The sequence below is a fragment of the Cornus florida genome, unplaced genomic scaffold, assembly GCF_030987335.1.
Source record: "Cornus florida cultivar Cherokee Brave unplaced genomic scaffold, ASM3098733v1 CherokeeBrave_3.0.0_Hap2_Chr11, whole genome shotgun sequence".
In the NCBI taxonomy this organism is placed as follows: Eukaryota; Viridiplantae; Streptophyta; class Magnoliopsida; order Cornales; family Cornaceae; genus Cornus; species Cornus florida.
Window position 1 is genome coordinate 94,571,843 of NW_026775581.1, and position 21,728 is coordinate 94,593,570.

The 21,728-nt window shown below is 35.1% G+C and overlaps 2 protein-coding genes across 8 annotated transcripts in view; one reads left to right on the forward strand and one right to left on the reverse strand.

Moving 5' to 3' along the window:
• Positions 1–11,826, forward strand: part of LOC132284322 (ABC transporter C family member 13) — a 45,703-nt gene extending 33,877 nt beyond the window's left edge. For 4 of the 7 annotated variants that reach the window (XM_059786412.1, XM_059786415.1, XM_059786413.1 and 1 more), the window contains 12 exons: positions 1,702–1,877; positions 1,951–2,062; positions 2,161–2,214; positions 3,289–3,411; positions 5,805–5,903; positions 8,248–8,340; positions 8,490–8,600; positions 8,670–8,831; positions 8,967–9,154; positions 9,330–9,519; positions 9,624–9,791; positions 11,224–11,826. In XM_059786412.1, the coding sequence (XP_059642395.1) occupies positions 1,702–1,877; positions 1,951–2,062; positions 2,161–2,214; positions 3,289–3,411; positions 5,805–5,903; positions 8,248–8,340; positions 8,490–8,600; positions 8,670–8,831; positions 8,967–9,154; positions 9,330–9,519; positions 9,624–9,791; positions 11,224–11,304 (1,557 nt within the window). In that variant the 3' untranslated portion in view covers positions 11,305–11,826. Of the gene's footprint in view, positions 1–1,701; positions 1,878–1,950; positions 2,063–2,160; positions 2,215–3,288; positions 3,412–5,804; positions 5,904–8,247; positions 8,341–8,489; positions 8,832–8,966; positions 9,155–9,329; positions 9,520–9,623; positions 9,792–11,223 lie in introns of those variants that run through there. The other 3 variants (XM_059786414.1, XR_009472248.1, XM_059786417.1) reach the window with 3 other exon arrangements.
• Positions 11,827–15,137: 3,311 nt separating this feature from the next.
• Positions 15,138–18,039, reverse strand: LOC132286946 (probable N-acetyltransferase HLS1). Its single transcript, XM_059789389.1, has 3 exons — positions 17,834–18,039; positions 17,476–17,624; positions 15,138–16,008 (listed from the first exon to the last, which is right to left on the reverse strand). Exons 1-3 carry the CDS (start codon positions 18,035–18,037, stop codon positions 15,141–15,143), a joined length of 1,221 nt encoding a protein of 406 aa, XP_059645372.1. The 5' UTR covers positions 18,038–18,039; the 3' UTR covers positions 15,138–15,140.
• Between the last annotated feature and the right edge of the window lie 3,689 nt (positions 18,040–21,728).

Sequence of the window (21,728 nt, forward strand, 5' to 3'; positions counted from 1 at the left end):
ATACATTAAAAGCAATATTTTAAAATACAAAGTGCTTTTAAGTGGTCCAACAGCAATCCAAAACGGACTCTTAGTCTAGTATTCTTGGTGAAATGAATACTACTTGCTATAGAAATGGTTGTTTTGAACATGGATTGAATAGTCCTTGGAGAATGTTTTATTGTAGTCTTCGTTTGAGAATGGCTTGTAACACTTCCATTCTAATCATAGAAATATTATTGTGAGAGGACTTTGAATGGATCTTTTGTCTTTGTATTAGGTGCAGGTATTTACCACCACGTTAATGTTTCTCCAGCATTGCATTGTGTAAAGCTGCCATTGTAATTAGTAAGCTAGTGGCTTGTGACACAAGAAACACTTTAACTTGCACTGATACTTGCCTCAATGCTTTCCCTGTCATTAGGCTTAGACTGCCACCAACGATCTTTGCATTTGTCGTGCCACAAGCACCTCTCTCTATCATTGTGCTCGTTGTCACTTAGGTATACCAACCTTCTTGTGCTTCTGGTCTTCCACCTTCGCCGTGATCCATCCTTGGTCATCCCACCTAACATCATCAAGGCACTTCACTGTTACCATGGCAGATGCCATGTTTTTAGGCTCTTGATCATGGTCAGATCCTCGATGGCCTCGGGGTAAAACTGCCGTTTAAGTGCTTGTTTAAACTCATCCTGAGTCTCAATGGCTTGGGTGCCTTTACCTATGTAGAGCTGCCTTTTCAAAAGCAGCAGTGTATTTGAAATACATTGTTGTTGTATGCACCTTCAATATCATCCTCAATTTTATGTGCTAGAAAAAGAAGTCGGTCTGGGAAGCATCCCTTGCCCAATCATATGGATTAATCTCTAACTAGACAAACCCCTCTTGCACTCAGTGAGCTCCTCTTGCAAATCATCCAGTTGTTCTTGCATATTTACACTCCCTTTGCTCTCTTTCTCTGAGAAGGTAATTAGTAGTTCACGAAACCCATTAGCTTTCCTCAATAGAGCGCACTTGTTCATGCAAGTCACTGAGCTTCTTCTCTGCCTTGGATAGTAGAGGTTCCCTGGACTGTAGCCAGTTCTCATTCCAAGGCATCCATACGTTGCTTTATTGCTGTCCTTGGTATTCACAATGCTACAGACTCCAACTCTGAGGACTCTCGTGCTTGGGACCTAGTTGGAATGAATGAGAGTCCCTAACTTTATATGGCCATCACCTCCACAATGAGTGGCTTTGATTAATTTTGATCAGTGGCTTAGATCTATTCTCTAGAACTCTCCCAAAATATAAAAGGTCTACAACTCTCTCAAACTATCTAATATATTTACAAACAAGAATCTTCTACCTTCTAGAATTCTCCATGCTAGGTCTATATAAGTGTAGGATTTTTCATATACTAGCCAATAAGCATACTATGCTAATGCCATGCAATTGCCTAGTGAGTGCACATGTGGCGCCTGCATAGTTCAACCTCAACAAAAGTTGATGGGGCATGACAGCATGCTTAGAAAGTTAGTCACAAATAAACAGACTTAAGAAAATGATAATTCTTTTTCCTACATATCTGTCACGTTTAGGCAATTAATATAATATGAATGAGACATTACTCTTTCTCCTTTATTGTAATATCTCACTTTTGAAGTGCAAAGAAAAAGCAAGGGGACTCTTGGCTGAAAAGAATATATTTGTTGTGGTTAACTTTTGTCATTGTTGGTACAGGTTGTACTCTGCATATTCTGTATCGTGAATTCCTTGCTAACACTAGTGAGGGCATTCTCATTTGCATTTGGTGGCTTACGTGCTGCTGTTCAGGTGCACAACAGACTGCTAAATAAGCTTGTAAATGCACCTGTTAACTTCTTTGATCAGACACCGAGTGGAAGAATACTTAACAGGTAACATATAATTCCTTCAAGGGACTACTCCACTTTTGATTGTGCTATTTTTCATATTGAATATGTTCTGTAGGTTGTCTTCTGATCTTTATACAATCGATGATTCCCTTCCATTCATTCTCAACATTCTCCTGGCTAATTTTGTTGGCCTCTTGGGGATTGCTATAATTTTGTCATATGTGCAGGTAATTTACTAGAGCCTTTTCACTGTTGGTTTGTCCATTTTAGATGTTCCATAATTTTTGCCCAGCATCAAAATACCATTCTAAAAGTTTGTGTTTAGGTCATGTTTTTGCTTCTATTATTGCCGTTTTGGTATATCTACAGCAAATTGCAGGTAATCATTATATCTTTTGTATTAGTTTTGACATTTCTAGCATATTATAATTCAATGCATCAATTTCAACCTATAGTGTTTAATTTTTGTTTATCAAGTTTTGCATGCAAAGAGGATGGGAGAGAGAAGGTAATTTTTTGGTTAAACTCTTAAATGGCTCTCAATATCTGGAGATGATTTAATTGATATGTAAATTTGTATATGTGTCTAACAATTTTTTTTATCATTTTATTTGTTTTCTTTTCCTTCCAGTTTTGAGCTACCAGGTTATGGGTGGGCTTTGGGCTAGAAATGAAAAAGGGGGGAATTTTTTTTTCTTTTTTTTTTTTGTACAGAGGAAAGCATGTATGAAAGCCACAAGCACAGCTCCCAAAAAGGTTTTTTTTTAACTGCATTTTCCTTAAAGGATAAGGAAAAATGCTGGGAAAATATGTAAGCTTCATATATTCTAATGAACGTGGAAGTTTTCCTAACTTAAACTACAATTGAACTAATCATTATTCACAACTATTTAGTACCCATAACGTTATTCCTGTTCTGCCATTTTGTGCTGTGCAACATCTTAATTTACTTAAACCACAAGTTGTCATATTTTAATTTTGGTCCTCCCTTTAACCTAGCAGCAGATCTATTTTACTTGAACCACAAGTAGTCATATTTTAATGTTGCTCCTGGGGATACTGAATTCCTAGGGTTCAGAATTACAGAGTTGATCTTCAGTGTGCTTAAATTATTGAAAGGGGTCAATAATATAACTTTTAAGCTACCTTTATGACATTTTTTGGGTAAGGAGCTTACTCTATAACTTGATTTTAAGTAACTTCAATCAAACTAATTTATTAGATATCAATCATCATCAAAGGAAAGAATATTATTTTGACATTAAATTTATGGAAAGGGTTCAACAATATGGTTTTTATGCTTGCTTTATAACTTGGTTGATACATTTTATGAGAATGATTTCGATAATCGCATATGATAAGTAACTTTTATTGAATTAATTTATTACAATCGTTGCAGGGAAATAATTTATTTGGACTTTTAGGTTGTCATCTAAGTCAAAGGTGCTTGCAGTTTTATTACAGGTCAACATCACGTGAATTGCGAAGGCTAGACAGTGTGTCTCGTTCACCCATTTATGCATCATTTACAGAGACACTAGATGGATCCTCAACTATAAGGGCATTCAAATCTGAGGTAAGCATATGGATGTTAACAGCCTGTTATTGCTTTCAAATGGCTTATCACTATTATAACATGTTTATTTGTTCCCTTTGAGTAATTAGGTATCAGAACACACACTCACCTAAATAGAACCAACCAGCAAAATATCCAGTTCTTATGAAGTTCAGCCATGGTTTGAAATATCAGTGGTTACGGGCACGACTTGCCCGGTAACAACGGACTCGGCCAGAGTTGATCCCGACGAGTTGATCCCATTACAGACTGATATATCAGTGCAAATGAAAGTAAAATGTGACTCGGAGAGGCTTGGGAAAACTCAGAGAGAGAGCCAAATTGACGCTGTAACGGCCCAGTTATTCCTTTTTAAGTTGCCATAGTCAATCATGTCCATTTTTTCCCATTCTTTCTTTCTCTAACAGCCCTCTCACGTCTAAATTCATTCTAAATCCTAAATTTGCAAATCAAAACTCAAAATAATAATAAGATCTTCTGCTAAATCTTGGATCAAACCTCGTAAGTTTTTATTTATATTGGTTTTTCTATTAACTTGGATCTAACATGGAAGTGTTGTTTAATTCTTTATGAGTTTTATGTCATAAATTTTCATTTATTTTATGTTTAAATCTCTTTTGCCTCGTTAATTTAGTAAAAAGCGTAAATTACTAGGCCTTTAATACCCACAACGAGTTAAATTTCATGTACTAACAAATATTTATTATTAAGTGATATTTTAAAAATTAAAAAATACGAAAATTCATTAAAATGATATATTTAGTGGATTATGTAGTAAAATGTTCAGTATCGGTACGTTTTGGCCTTTATGCATGCTTGAAAAAAATTCACGACCCTAAAAACTGATTTTATTGTATTTTACCCAATTCGGGTCCGCACCATTACACTATGTCCGTCTTTGAACCATGAGTTCAACGAAAGGCTGAAAGTTTGTAACTAGTTATTAATGTTAACGTTAGGCACATTGGAAATGGCTGCACATATGATTAATAGGAAAAGTTGAAACTTATAACATCTGTTTGTTGACAGTGAGTGTTTGCCTAATTCTTCATCCATATTGAAAATTGATTGTGTCTTTATTTATTTATTTTCTGAAGGAAGTTCATTTGCTCCTCAGTAACTCAACTCTTTCCTTGGATCCTTTTATTTTGCTTTGACAAGGGTGAGAGGTCTATAATTTTGTGTTAAGACTATCAGTCAGTGTTGCAATCTTCACTCTAAATCTTGGTTGTAATGTGTGGCAAAGTCTTGAATCGTTTGTCTACAACCACAAAAAATGATAGAGATGGGAGTTTAGCGAAGAACACAGTGCACATTCCTCAAGACTCAACAGAAGTAATATCGGGACAAGTAACCGTAAGATAAATCAATTTTCCAACCAGGCGCCGGTGTTGCCAACATCAGCAAACAATTCCCATCTTCACCATCATGTTTGACCTTAGAGTCCATAGGATTATCAACCAATCGAGCACCTAAGAGACCGGTCTCAGACAAAAAATCAAGGACATATTTCTGTTGAGACAGTGAGATGCCCAGACAAGAATGAGCAACTTCAATACCAAGGAAATAGCGAAGAGCACCCAAGTCCTTGGTATGAAAATGTTGACTCAAATGTCGTTTCAACTCTGTATTGCCTGCTAAATCACTCCTAGAGATAATAATACCATCGACACAGACAATCAAGACAATAGTACCAGGAAAATAGAGACAAACATACCAACTAGGGAAAAAAAATTAAAAAATTAGAGACAAGACAAACACAGAATGAACAAAAGTAGAAGTAGTGCACTGGAAACCAAACTCAATCACCACATTGCTGAATCTATCAAACCAAGCATGGGGAGACTGCTTTAGATCGTAGAGAGCCTTTTGCAGTCGACAAACTAGGTGTTCACTACCAGCAACAATAACCAGGTGGTTGATCCGTATAAACTTTCTCCTGCAGATCAAGATGAGAAGGTGGGATTTCATGACTATTTTAGAGCCTGATTTAACAAAAATCTTCCCGAATTATTCCAATTTATTTGATACTTGATGGACCTTCGAATTTGTTTTAAGAGAGGCTAAGTTGGTGCAGTGGTAAAAGTCCAGTTGTCAATTGTGAGCCTACATGTTTGGGTTTGTGAGCGGCCACTTCATTCAAATTAAGTCAAAAATTATTCCGAGCACCCCAAATTGACTGGACAGTAGTATTTTGCCTTTTTTTTAAAATTTTTCTTTTTCTAGGAGACTAAACTGGAGAACAAAGGGCTTTTCGGGAGGGGTTTATTGCACAAAAATGCCTAAACTCCGCATTTGTTTCTATTTGAAAATTAAACAAATCAGATGGTTCTATTTCTCAATCTTGTCAACCTTGGTTCTGTATTGAACCAATTTATACCTTTTGTTGACAGGAATTTTTTGTGTCCAAATTCGCTGAGCATGTGACATTGTACCAGCGAACTTCATACTCAGAGATAACAGCAAGTTTGTGGCTTTCCCTGCGCCTTCAGGTGTGTCTTTGTTTTAGTTCCTTTTTATTTATTTATTTATTTATTTATTTTTATTTTCTTGATCTTCTTCAGATGTCTTGCAGAAACAGAAGAACCACATTACAATTTAAAGTAGATACCATTCCTTGGATGTATAGGATAGGGAGTGTATTGTGAACTCTTGTGTTGATCCTGCAACTTTTATACTCGAAAGTCCCAATCATCATCATCATCATCGTTGCCTTTATCCCTATATAAATGGGGTTGGCCACAAGTTTTTTATTTCTCCAATCGTTCCTATTACATGCTATTTCGCCTGCTATTTAGTATTTTAAAATCATTTTTAATAACCTCATCCCATGTTAATTTTGGTTGCCCTCTATGCCTCTTACCTTCTATTACAACTAGTCTTCCTCGCTTGACCGGTGCATTTCTAGGTCTCCAATATAGGTGTCCAAGCTATCTAAGTCTATTATCTCTAATTTTCTCACTAATGGGAGTCACCCCTAATTTATCTCACACTCTCGTTAGTAAGCTATCCCTCCTAGTCACTCCACTCATCCATCTTAGCATTCTTATTTCCGCTACTGGAAGGCGTTGCTCTTGTTTCTTTTTTAGGGCCTACACTTGCTCCATACAACATAGGTGGTCTAATAACGGTCCTATAGAATTTTCCTTTGATCCTATGTTTTGTTCTTTTATCATATAAAATTCCGCATGCTTGTTTCCACTTGGTCCAACCCGCTCCAATTCTTCTAGTTATATAACTCTCTAGTCTCTATCTCTCCATCCTCTTGCATGATCGATCTTAGATATCGAAAATGGTTGTTTTGAGTTTTTTTTTATTTTTATTTTTTTTATCAGTGAGTAATTTTATGGTTTTGAAGTGTTAATATTATGTTATCAATGACCGAGTCTTTATTAAATTTTGCACTCCATATACTCTATTTTAGTTTGACTAATTCTCAATCCTTTCAATTCTAATTTATCTCACACTCTCGTTAGTAAGCTATCCCTCCTAGTCACTCCACTCATCCATCTTAGCATTCTTATTTCCGCTACTGGAAGGCGTTGCTCTTGTTTCTTTTTTAGGGCCAACACTTGCTCCATACAACATAGGTGGTCTAATAACGGTCCTATAGAATTTTCCTTTGATCCAATGTTTTATTCTTTTATCATAAAAAATTCCGCATGCTTGTTTCCACTTGGTCCAACCCGCTCCAATTCTTCTAGTTATATAACTCTCTAGTCTCTATCTCTCCATCCTCTTGCATGATCGATCTTAGATATCAAAAATGGTTGTTTTGAGTTTTTTTTTTTTTGATCAGTGAGTAATTTTATGGTTTTGAAGTGTTAATATTATGTTATCAATGACCGAGTCTTTATTAAATTTGCACTCCATATACTCTATTTTAGTTCGACTAATTCTCAATCCTTTCTATTCTAATGCATTTCTCCACATTTCTAGTTTTGTTGCTAGGTTCTCTTTAGAAGTGTGTAAGAGCACTATATCATCGGCAAACGTCATGCACCAAGGAATCTCATTTTGGAACTCTTTTGTTATTTCATCTAAGTTTATAGCAAATAGATATTGGGCTTAACACCGATTCTTGGTGCAATCCTACATTTATGGAGTACTCACTAGTTTCAGCACACGTGATATGGACTTTAGTCTTTGTGTTCATGTACATATCTTGGATGCTTTTTATGATTTGTGAAGGGATTTGTTTCCTTGGTAGAGCCCACCAAATTATATCTTTTGGGACTCTATCACACACTTTTTCTAAGTCTATAAAGACCATATGTAAGTCTTGTTGCTTACTCCTATATCTTCAAACAATTGTCTAAGTAGGTATATAGCTTCCATTGTTGATCGAACCGGCATGAATCCAAATTGGTTATCGGATACCTTGGATTCCTTTCTTAACCTTTTTTATATTACCCTTTCCCATATTTTCATTGTGTGACTCATTAATTTAATTCCTCTATAGTTGCCACAATTTTCTATATCCCCTTTATTTTGTGAATTGGTATTATTGTACTTTTCCTCCACTCATGTGGCATCATGCCTTGTTTTGGGATGTTGTTAAATAACCTTGTTAGCCACTCAATTCCTACTTTACCTAGTGTTAGCCAAGCTTTCATGGGTATATTACTCAGGCCTACCGCTTTATTACTCCCCGTCTTCTTAAGTGTGTCCTCTACCTTCTTGTTGGTGATTTTATTTATCATTCCTTTGTTAACTTCATTCCTTTTACTTCTACTCTAAAGTCCCAATATGTAACCTTTATTCTTTGGTAGTTGGTAATTTCATACAATATCTTGAAGCTGATGTAATCATTAACTAACCAGTTAACCATGTTAGTTCTTAGCAGCATTTGTTATCTCATTTGTTGCTGTGTTGGCTGTTATTGGATCTCAAGGAAATTTGCCCATTAATTTTGGTACCCCTGGACTGGTATGTTCTTTAAGCCCTCAACTGTCTTCAACTTTTAGCCATCTCTGATTCCAATATTTTTGCCATTATAAACTGAACTCTTTGAAATACTGTAATAACCCTGACATTGTCACCAGCAAAAGATTCTAAGATAGCTTATTTGTCAATAGGTGGGCTTGGCTCTTTCTTATGCCGCTCCAATTGTATCTTTGTTGGGAAGTTTTTTAACAAGCTTCACTGAAACAGAGAAGGAAATGGTTTCTCTGGAGAGGGTTCTTCAGGTATGTATAGAAACTAATTTTAACCATTTATTTTCCCCAGAAATTAATGTGTTGATTCCTTGGCTCTAGTATATGGACATCCCTGAAGAAGATCTCCATGGATGCCAACAATTGGAAGTAGGTTGGCCACTGCAAGGACATATCGAGTTTCAAAATGTAACTCTGAGATATATGCCATCTTTGCCTGCTGCACTGCACAATATTACTTTCACCATTGAAGGAGGTACACAGGTAAGCATCTACTTTGCCTGATATGAGTACTTGAGAAATTTAAGTCATTTGACCATAAATCTGTCATGAATGTAAAACCTTTCCGATTATTTAAATTATCGATGCTTTGAGATTAGCATGCTTGTACTCAATCAGGTTGGGATAGTTGGAAGGACAGGTGCTGGGAAATCTAGTATCTTGAATGCAATTTTCCGCCTCAGCCCAATATGTCAAGGACGTATTTTAGTGGATGGAATAAACATTGCTGATGTTTCTGCGAGAGATCTTCGCTCACATCTTGCTGTTGTTCCCCAGAGTCCATTCTTATTTGAAGGATCGCTACGGTATTTTCCGGAACTTCGCATGTTCTTTGATAAATACTTGTTCATTCAGCATAGAGTATCAAGTGTCATATTTTTCTACTGATCTAATATGAACATTTACATTGTGAGTTATAGTTGATGATATTAACTATCTTAATTAATAAAGGCATCTGTTTCTATACCATGCAAATTCCAGGGATAATCTAGATCCATTCCGGGGGAGTGATGACTTAAAAATTTGGAAGGCTCTAGATAAATGCCATGTGAAGGAGGAAGTAGAAGCATCGGGGGGACTGGATATTCATGTAAAAGAATCTGGAAGGTCATTTTCTGTTGGGCAACGACAACTTCTTTGCCTTGCACGTGCACTTCTCAAGTCTTCGAAGGTAAAGAGTAAAATACACGTGCAGGCACACACACCACACCACACATATACGAGAGAGAGAGAGAGAGAGAGAGAGAGAGTACTGAAAATATTTAAACTTTTCAGGTACTGTGTTTGGATGAATGCACAGCCAATGTAGACACGCAAACAGCTTCAAAACTACAGGATGCCATAGCTAGTGAATGTAGAGGCATGACAGTGGTCACAATCGCACATCGCATTTCCACAGTTTTGAACATGAACAATATACTGATTCTTGATCAGGGGATCCTGGTATGCTTGCCATTTTGTCATCTTTTACAAGTGTTCTGTTACCTTTGAAAAAGCAATGCATTTACTAATCTTTAGGACATTGGAGATGGCGATATTGGGGATCTCATCAGGTAAAACTGACAATGGTAGAGTTAGCAGGTGGGGTATATTAGGTCAATAGGACTGAGTTGGCAAATCTCATAGATCAAAACATAGAGTATGTATTTTTTGTTTAATATATATCATAATTGGTATATCTTCCAAGAGTGTATTCATTGTAGTTCCCAAATAGTATATATATATGGGTTAGAGAGGGTAAACCTCTACACATAAAATTCCCAAAACTCATCTCTCTTCTTCTTCACATCTCTAACCCCGACCCTAATTAATCTTTGCCTTCTTTTACCTTTCAAAAAAAAAAAAAAAAAAAAACCCGACCCTAATTCCTATATCTGACCCTAACTCTTACAGCTAGTAAAGAGGCCAACCTTTTATTTCAGTTGAAATAAAACTTATCTTTTCTAGTAAAAAGGCCAACGATTTATTGCAGTTCATACAACAAACCCATTACTGAAAATCAAAACAGAACACAGAAGAGAGAGTTTCAAAATAATCTCCTGCAAACTGTTAGTGTTTCCTTTTGTCACTAGTCAGGCCTTTAATCATTCAATAGTCCCATCAGGGGGGTACTTGACAGCTTAGATGCAAACAGCATTCAAAAATGTTGTCTCGAGGAAAATTTGTGACCTCCTAGTGAGTTAAACGAGGACTGGAAAAACTTACCAAGTAAACTCCGAACCATCAGATGTGTGAAGTAGCACATGTTAACAACGGAATCATTTACTGCAGCAGCAAAATACCATCCAAATTACTCAATCAAGTAAAGAACAGGAAACGTAAATAACCACTGGAAACAAACACTTGAAACTGGGTTTCGTCACAGAAACAAGCATCAAAACTCCATGACAATGACAAACCAGCACGGTAGAGGATAAAATGCAGTCACACAGGCCATCCAGTGGTATTCAACACTATACAGATACGCCATGCACACATCTGTACAGTCGGTTTAGCATGGTCTAGACAAGCCATACCACTTCCAAGTTTCGTAGAGGCACGCTCCTATAGTCAAGTTCTTACCTGGCTAAGTAGTTATGTATAGTTTAATGTCCTTATGTTGCTACGGGCATATTGCAGTTTGTGTTTAATTAGCATTCATGGTCACTAATTAAATAAGTGTTTGCTACCAACAGGCCAGTGGCCTAGCGGTATCGGGCCCCTGCTTCTCAAAGAGAGGTCTGGGGTTTGAGCCTCATTGGAGGCATGTGTGTGAGTACCGACTAGGAAAAAAATAAGTGTTTGCTGCTACTTTTATCTTTTACTTTTTTGTGAATGAGTTCAATGCTACTTGAGTAAGAGAATTTTGGATCTTACTTTTTCTGCCCTTGTGTAGGTTGAACAAGGAAACCCACAGGATCTTCTACAAGACCAGTTGTCCAGATTTTCAGGTTTTGTTAAGGCGTCCACAATGTGAATCCTAACAAGGATACTGCTTGATCTCAGTGACATACATCTTCTCTGTGGTACTACAATGTGCCGGCATTTCTACTAACTCATGCAATCATTACAAGAGATTTCTGTTGTCAACCCAAAAATAGCTGGCGTCTTTGGACAACTCACCAGGATAGATTGTATATCGAGTAGACACTCTAGTATTTTGATATGTAGCAGCTGAAATCTTAGAACTGTTCAGCTTCCTAGTCGCAGCTTGGATTTTACTGAATCTCATCTTCAGCGGGAACCTTTTCTTAAGTTATACAATGGTATCTGGGGAAATTCTGCGAGATGATGATTTAAATTCAATATGATTAGAAAAGGTTTTAACCAGAAAAAAGGAAAGGAATGATTGTTCAACTAAGTTCAACAATGTGTAATCTATCTGAACGGTTGTTGTAACCGGTCATCTGAACTGTTGTTGAAAAGCACAAAAGCTGATGATTCTAGTAGTCGAAATTGGTCTTCCGGCCAATGCATTAACCAAAAGTTACTGTTGGAAGGGGTTATTGATGTGCTCGTCACCATAATTGGATGAGTATTAAAATGTCCAATTTTCTGAAAAAATGGGTATTTTCAGCCAGTTATATTCCTTGCGACAGTTGGATAACTAACTACTCACAGTGACTTGCTTGCCACACTCATATGGTGGGGTTTATCATGCAGGCCTCTCTTTGTCGGTTATCTTGACTGTCGTCGAGAAAATAAAAATATGACTGAACGGGTGAATGGACGATGATGAATCAAATTTCACAAAAACTTTTAAATGCTAGGACCCTCGCAATCTCTTTTCAGTTAACTTTATCAAATCACAAATCGAAATATGGCAAGTGCCGTATTAGGGTGTAATTTGTAAACATTATCATATGCATGGTTTGACAATGGTATTATAGTTTTAAGACTATGCTAGCATGTATCTGACAAGAAATCTATAATACTTTTAGGAAAACATTCTAGTACTATGATATACTAACATACTTTCAAGATTTCTCAACATTTCAAAAGAGAGTATTAGTATTTACCCCATAACTAATAGCATGTCTAGTATGTATAAAAAAATAATAAATAAATAAATAACCTTCAACTAGGCATGTCTTAAAACACTAACACATGTCACACTTTTGGAGAGAGAGAATAAAACCCTAGCGGAATTTTATTCAAGCTCAAATTATAGATGGAGAGAGGTCCTCTATAGTAATTGGGAAGAGAGAATACATTGAGTGCAAAGAATCTCTAGTTCGACTTCCGTTTGTATATTCTCTGAATTCAATAATTTTGGATCAATTAATTACAACTGAATGAGAAACCTGAATTAGTTACTTAAACTGCTTAATTCTTTTTTCTTTTTTTCTTTTTTTTTTTTTTTTTTTTTTTTTTTTTTTATCTTGACAAATTAGGGAGGAGACTCAAACATGAACACACTAAAACATAAACACACTAGAACTGAGCGCCTCTATTAATTAAGTTACTAATTAATACCCAACTACTTAATTCTTTATAAAAAATAATATATAATTAGACTTAAAATACTAACCAATTTAAAAGAGGAAGTGTTCACAAATGGACTAATTAGTGCCCTCTCAATCAGTTCCTTTTGGTTTTTTTTAGGTCTGGATGTCACTGTCATTTCTTTATAGGTTGGTAGAGAGGCCTAGAAGAGCCCCATACTTTCTTTTTAAGCAATATATGCCTCAAAAGTGGTAGTATTTCATACAAACAAGTGAGATAAAATTATGAAAAGCAAAAATGGGGTTGCCTTTTATTCACTTGTGTTTGTGATATTGCAAGAGTGGTCCAAGTTTATCATTTGTAATAAATTTTGGTTTTGACATCTGGTATGTCATTATAGGTGGTAAAGCTCCCAAAGTTACACGTGTCTGGATTCTCAGCATAATTGTTAATATATATATATATGTTTGGATAATATAATTAACATTCATTATAAGTAGTACAATTTACATACTATTGTTTTATTTATTCATTTTAGTGTATAAAATTAAGTGTTGGTTCTTGAGCAAAAAGAATTGAAGGCTTTTTAACCTACTCAACTTTTGGAACAAAGGACCACATATAGGTTAAACTTGTGAATGACACGTTAAAGATTGATTTATTAACATAATGGCTATAGTATATTATGATCAATATGTATGTGTGTGTGTGTGTGTGTGTGTGTATATATATGCATAGTTGCCAACATGTTCTCTCTCTATAGAAGGATCTAGAGAGAGATTGAATAATGGATTTGTAAATGAACTCTTTGTTTTCGATGTGAAACAGGACAAACTAGTCAATATACAGGCTTTTCATTAATGTTATTCTTATGTGCCTTATGTTAATTCTTGTTCTTCCTCTTTTATTTTGGTGTTGGGAATCAATTTTTATTCACAAAAGTTTACACGTACTAGTTGTAAAAGGTTATTTCCTTTCTCTCTTTCACTCTTTTTTTTTATTTATTTATACCGCAATATCATTTTACTTACGGTAAATATAATGTGAGGTAGTAGTTTAATTTAATTACGAAGTCTTATCATATTTGATATGAATGAAAATAATCTCGAACGTATAAGAATAGATAGGCAACACCACATATATTCACTTGAAAATGTTCAAAGTATTTACATATTCTGTCACCTATAGGATGGACAAGGGGTATTGCATGTTTGAGTAGAAAAGAGTGTCACGAGTCTTATTGATCATTGCAAGTCATTGAAAGAATTTTGAGATTGTGACTTAGTGAGCTAAGATCACGTGCATCGGTGTTAAATTTCGAGTCGTTCCGGTATCTTTCATTCATTCATTCATAAAATGGACAAGAGATATTGGGAGTTTTGATAAGAGGAATAATGGAACAAGAGTTTTGTTCAATGCACATCATTGAAGGGATTTTTAGATTGTGACTTTGGTGGTGAACAAGAGACAATGCAGAGTTTGGATAACAGAAATAATGGAACAAGATTTTTGTTCAAGGCACATCATTGAAGGGATTTTGACTTTAGTGAGCTTAAGAGTGTAGTGTTATTGGAGTTTTGTTCATTACACTCATTATTATTCCATAGAGCATTAACTAGGTTCTCTTTCACATTTGTCATTTATCTTGGACAAATGGATACACTCTTCCTCTTTCGTGTACATCAAATCTCTCATAAGATTTAAGCTATGTCTTCTTGCAAGATAAGCATCACTCAAAAGATATCACCGTGCTTAGTCATTCTTCATTTTCATTATTATTATATTAAAGAAATTTAAAAGTGAAACACAAATATCCAAATTTACATGTCTCAATTGAAAAGTTTTTAATTGAAAATTATTATATGATCGGGATCATGTGATTTTTGTCAATTACATAATGACATACAATCGAATGTGACAGTTTTATTTAGTTTTTTAGTTACGTATCAGTATGCATATAATTGGCCGAAACCAAACAGTCCTAGAGTATATATATATATATATATATATATATATATATATTAATTTTTTATTTTTAACAAATTATTTTTAACAAAATTAAGGAATTTTCATTAGATGAGAGAACAACGTAGTAAGCATGCTTAAAATATTGTATGCTTTCTCGTTAGGACTCTTACCCTCTTTTTTTAAAAAAAATGAGACATCGTACTCTTTGGATTAGCAAGCTAGTGGGATGATGGTGTTTGTCATATTCATTTTCCAAACTAATTTTGGTCATAATCTTGCACTATTTATAATGTATGCACGGAAAGTCATTTATTTGATATTTGATCGGATAATGGTTAACTAATTGACAATATAAAACAATTTTTTTCTTTTTTGTGTATGAGTTAGAGGTACAAAGTGTCAAAAATCACGTGGATCAACAAAGATCACCGAGGAAGACGGCTGTGATTTACACCAATCAGACGGCCCACAGCTCCCATTGGCTTCCTGCGTCGCGGTTGTAAGTTTCTTTATGCACCACAGGTCTTCAACCCAAGAAAATTTCCGCCAATGTGGAATGGCCTCTCTAACAGGGTCCCTCTGGCCCACCTCAGCGACCAGGGCCCCACACCCATCATCATCTCTAGCCATGTTATGGGCGAAGTCACATAGTGACTTCATGAGCCGCGAAGCGCCCTTTCCTTCCATGTGAAGCCCATACAAGAAATAAACACCAAATTGCCTAAAAACATTAGGAATTGAGGGCAACCTTAACCAAGGCATCAAATTGTCCAAAACCCTACTTCCTACGCAGCATGCGTACGTTAGCGCAGACACCCCCTTCACTTGCAATTTGAACACTTCTTTGGTGTTCCACACACTTAATATAGCAAAACTAGGCGGTAAAGTGCCACTTTGTGTGTACCACTTGGGGAGGTACTTTTTGGGCATGGCCATGAAAGTGCCCAAATTGAGCTTGTTGTTTATAATGACATCAATGTCCTTGGGAAAAAATTGTGAGTTAGCGAAGACTCTAAGATAGATTGACTCTGTAAATTGTGGTGACAGTTGAACTATCGCAATACTCGAGTCGATTGGCTTGTAGTGGGCATGGACAGGGTGCACCAACATGGTAGGGTTGCAAAACTTGACATATTCATATTTTAGCGTAAACAAATTTATCGAAGGCTTGTTGCTGCAATCTGTCGCCATATAAGCAAAATCTGCGCCATTTTTCTTACACCATTCTTCTAAATGTTGAACCAGTTTCGAGCCAATTCCGAGCCGCCTGCATTTTTTCAAAATTATAAGAATAAATTAATAATGTCTCTAGCTAGTTAATTAAGTCGCTTTCCAATTGTACAGTGTACACTCGACGTTAGGAAAGTGGAGTGGGATTATATGAAAAAGTAGGGAACATTTTATAAGAATATAATGATTTGATTAAAGGTTGCTTTGGATTAAACAATATACAATAATGTACGGAATATGTTCAGTACTCTGTGTGTGTGTGTGTGTGTGTATATTTATCATTGTTATATAAACCGATAAGAAAATCCCACTATAGTGTTACATGCATGCACCTAATATATATCTCATTTGTGCTTTCTTTTTCTATGTATTATCAAGATTTTTAGAGTATCAATGCCCTGTGATGTTAAATAATGATCAATGATATATGGAACTAATTATAAAAATAAAAAAGTTTAGAAAATAAAGCAAATTAAGAAGAGGTGACATAAGAGCACAGGGTGTGCTGCATTGGTGGACCATTAATCAAGGAATGCAATTTGGTAAATAATAAAGGAGTTATATCATATATATATATATATGTATGGATATACGCAGTATATGATGGCCCTGATGGGGATATATATTGCACGCAGTACTATATGATGGCCCTGATGGGGATATATATTGCACGCAGTGGATGCTATGGCCAAAGTAGATAATTTGGAGAATACGTGTTTAATGTTGTTGTGTGTGTGAGAGTAGCCCACCCGTGGCAGGAAGCTGAATTTATCAGCTAAGCAAGTAAATTAGCAGTGTTAACTCTTTTTCAGGATACGAGGAACAATATGTACTCTTTATGGTGGAATCTAATCGTTGTTTTGTGGTGGTGGTATATCTTAGAAACTAACAAAGCACATGAATGACACAGATTTTTTTTTTTTCAAGGAAGAATCAACCCGCCCGTTAACTACTTTACACTATGATGATCTGCAATTGCGAATGCACTCAGTTGTGAACAAATTAATCAAACATGAGAGAGTTTTTATTATTACTTTTTTTTTTTGTTTTTTTTCTGTTTTTTTGCAATTGAAGAATCAACTCACTGTTAACTACTTTACACTCTTACAATTGTAGCCAACAAATCACATCCATGAGAGTTGTTTTCTTCTTCTTTTTTGTGATTGAAGAATCAACCCACTCGTTAATTATTTTATACTTAACTTTACACTCTTGGATGATTTGCGATTGTGAACACACCCAATCACTAATAAATCACATGCATTATTTAAGTCCTAGTGTCACCTTTAGTGAGTCTCCTACTGCAGACTTAAAAGAGGAAATACTCCAAAAGTATTAACCAAAGAGAGCTGCTTTCTTAATTTGTACACCATTTCCTTCATTGTTTTGGTATTTAAGCACACATGCAGATCTCTCTCTCTCTCTCTCTTTGTTTGTGTGCTCATAGAAATCTAAACACTGTATAGAGAGAGAAGGATATATATATAGAGAGAGAAAAAGAAACCTGTGTGTAGGCGAAACCCTTAGTCCCAAAATATAAGCCAGCTTTACATAGAGTGGGAAACCACTCGAGTCATTCTTTCCTCTTGTCACAGTTTTGATACAACCTCTAATAACCCCACCAATTTCTTTCTCTGCTCCATACTCTGCAACCTGTTCACAACACATCATCAAATCAACTACATAATTAATTTAAAAAGAAGGTTGTTACTAATTATATGTGGACGTACCATGCAAACAAAAATGTGACTACCATTTTAATTCTGTCCATACCACTGCGTTACTTTAAATGATTACAACATAATTAAATTAATTCAAAATTTTAATAGGCTAGCTTTGAGATGAGATGATTGAATTCTCACCAGCATGACATGGAACAGGAAGTTGCGTACGCGGCAAAGAGGGTCCCCCATGAGGTCAGTGACAAACGAAGGCGCCTTCCCTAGTTGCCCGCCAACCTCACACCGCCTCTCGAGCTCCTCCACTGCCGCCTTGTCTCTCTCTTCGTCGTACTCTCTCACCACCACCTTGTCCGGCGAACTTTCAGCTGCTATCTTAGGTGACATTGAGAAAGTAGGTAGCTAGCTAGGGTAAAAATTGTGCAGACTGTACTAGAAGTGAAGTGTATTATTTATAGCTGGTGGTTCTGGTTTTAGCTTCATGTCTATTTCCCCTATATTTATAGCTAGTGGGCTTGCTGACGTGTCACTCCACCAGTACTAGTGGACCTTTCCTTTGGCTGTGTGACCATGTTGTCATGTCAATATATAGTTGATTTATACATGATATTCTATATTATATACCTCCCACAATTGATGCCTATCCAAAGTCATAAGATGCATTTATGATATATGAATTGGATGATGATTGAGCAGATCTATAGTGCTCCAATTATTGCTTCATATGGTTCATATATGGCAATATCCATCAGATGGTGAAAAGGATGATGGCAGCCTCCAATTAAGAAAGTTTTCTCTACATTAATTTTGAAACTATAAGTAATTAATCTTAAAATGCGTTATATTATATGGTAATGTTTTTAAGTTGTTGAAAAGGAAGGTTGATGCGTATTTTTTTGTTACAGTACTATATGTTAGAAGATCAAATGAGACACAATACTCATGATTTAGGTTCACTATATCTGCTTCAGCTATTCGATCTATAATCATATCAGCTTGTATTTTTTTGTCTTGTTATTGAAAATGCAAAATACTTGATAAGGATGATAAGAGTTTTTATTAAACATTACTTAAGCAATTATAATAATAAATAACGAAAAATTGTTTACCATTAGAGTCAAACAAAGTCATATAAATGGTTGAAGTGGTCTAATTAATCAAGCGACCAAGTGGTTGATGATCATTGACCAACCACCTAATATAACATAGAAGCATTCCAAGTATTAAAATTAGTAGGCTTAATTTGATCAATTATTGGGGGGTTGGGGATGGTGAGAATCATGCCGAGCACCTCGTTTTTTAATGAACATGTGGATGGTCTCATGAGTGCGTGTGCGTGTGTGTGTGTGAGAGAGAGTGAGAGAGAGAGAGAGAGCAGATGATCACATGATCTGATGAATTCAATTGTCATGCGTGAATTTTAAACCTTTACGTGAAAAAATGTGCTGACATAATAGGAGGACACGTGGTGGATGGTTAGGAAGCTAGAACTACTGCGTATATAATTTTAGTAAAATTGTGGCTGCTGATGTGTCTTATTCCTTGTTCTTGGAATTACTTTGACCGCGGAAACTGATGATGACGCGAGGCCCAAAGGCACCCTCAAGCATTACCTATTTTAGGAAATTTCTTCGTTTGCATATAGGATTTGGTCATAAAGCAAAGAATGAATGATCAAGTTAAACTTTACATAATTATCTATAAAGCAATCACATAATTTCCTACACATTAGAATTGCAAATATTTTTTAAAAAATTTATTCATTATTTTAAATATAATGATGATTCTCTTATAAAAATATATATATTTTTTTCATCATAGGCAGCATAAATATTTTTAGAATCTACCTACTTCCATTTAGCATATTTCGTAAACCATATGAATTGGAAGGAGGTAGATTATTGCATTAGAGTTCATGTTAGACATCTATGTCCTCAAAGTCAATATTAATTTATATAATTATGAATTTTACTACTATGTCCTCAAAGCCAATATGTATATAAGGAGCTAGATATATGTGTTAAACTGAATTTAGAGGAATTCTAATTAGAGTCTCTTTCCTTTTTTCAGAGTTACTAAAGATGCTCTTATTAATTATATGCGGCAAAGGGAGTCACATGGAGGAACTAAACAATGACCCCTACTAAATCAGCACCAAGATAGTCATGTGTGTCCTTGGAAATTCTTTCTAAATCAACACCAAGTTTCCTCTCTCTCTCTGAGTGATCTTAAAATCGATCTTGTATTAATATATAGTCTGTCTATTTAACCTTTGCAACTTCACGTTGAAACTTGACATCGTCAACTGGTGATGCTCAATTATGAGTTGTATACAAGAATGGACAAAGTTGCGTGAATATTATTGTATACACCACATCTTGTTCCATGTCATATTTTTTACCACTCTTTTATCACTCCGACTTCATATAGTCCATCCATGGTCATGATTAAGGAGTTTATTTGAAGATTCCAAATCTACCCCAAATATGAATTTCATCATTATTCAACATTTTGGATCATTTTCTTTGTTCAATCATGAAAGTTATCCAAATTGAACCTTAATTAGGGTTTCAAATATATTAGTTTCTACCTTGATCAATATTAGGTGGTCATAATCTTTCATCAAACCCAATAAAGAATTCAAAACATCATTTTGGATCATAAATCATTCAATTGCATAATTTGACTTTAAAATGGCCCACCCAATTGGTTTAGTTTTGAGAAATCGCGCAAATTAGAATTTTGGAACCATGTCAATTTTCAAATTGTCCCGAACCATCTTATCATCATGAAAGCTATCAATTTGACATTTGCATGATGAAATTCAACTCATTATATCTTAGAACCACCAAATTATTTCTCGATCATGATACTTCTACTGTTAGAGATCATATAGGAGACACCAGAATCGCCTAATCGTAAGCACCAATTATCGATATCTCCAAACACGGTCTCCTATATATCATCAAACCTTACATTGAAACTTCGTTGTAAAATGAAATAATTTTATTATAAAAGTCCTATAGGTTACTTCCATTATTCAATCTTGAAAAGAGCCCTGGACCAACCGTGACGAATTATTATAAAGATTCTAATATGTTAAAAACCTATTCAAAATCAGATTCTATTAGTAACACGTCCTATATCATCAAACCTCGCATTGAAACTTTGTTGTAAAATGAAATAATTTTATTATAAAAGTCCTAAAGGTTACTTCCATTATTCAATCTTGAAAAGAGCCCCGGACCAACCTTGATGAATCATTGTAAAGATTTTAATATGTTAAAAACGTATTCAAAATCAGATTCTATTAGTAACACGTCCAAAAATAAAGTTGGTCTTATCCGTTAATACCAAACTTGTTGGTGTTTGAGTCTCATATAGGGACTGAGATCCTCTGCAGTAAATGGGAGGATCTCAGTCCCACAAATAAGAGGGGGAAAAATCCTCTTTTCCTTTATTTCCTTTTATGACTATTCCATTTAGGTATGATTTCTATTATATTTCATCTTGCATACCATATATTAGTCTTAATTACTTTATTTAATTATTGTATAAATTTTTTTAGCATAAATGCAATTTACTATGTTTGGGAATATTGAATTGGTAGTTTGGATTCGAAATTGAAGAAAATTTAATTTTAAACTAAATTTGTTCAAATTTTAAATTCAAAATATCAATTCGTGCTTTCAGATACAACCAATAACAATATTTTTCACAAAAATGACTCAATGTGAAACTTTTTTTTTTTTTTTTTTTGGACATAAAATAAATATTTTTGGGTAGGCTGACATATAAAATGGCATTGAACAGTTGCTGATTGTATATGCAAGATATACACACTAAGAAGTAAAGAAGAAAAAGCCAAAATAATAATAATAAAAACAATAATACAACTAAGCATATTCTTGCTCTACGGTACTGTATATCAACAAATCTTAGATATAATAGATGACATATGATTCGATTACAAATCTTCTTTTCAAATCCCTTTTTGGGGATTTCTTCTACTGTGCTTGTCTTCGTTCAAAGTTCAAACATGCTACTTGCTTTAGCATAATCCTCATCTTCACACCCA

Coding starts and splice junctions, on each gene's coding strand:
- LOC132286946 (XM_059789389.1), bottom strand. CDS start 18,037: ATGTCACCTAAGATAGCAGCTGAAAGTTCGCCGGACAAGGTGGTGGTG. Junction 17,625..17,833: donor TCCTGTTCCATGTCATGCTG/GTGAGAATTCAA, acceptor TGTTGTGAACAG/GTTGCAGAGTATGGAGCAGA. Junction 16,009..17,475: donor AGGGTTTCGCCTACACACAG/GTTTCTTTTTCT, acceptor GAAAAAATGCAG/GCGGCTCGGAATTGGCTCGA.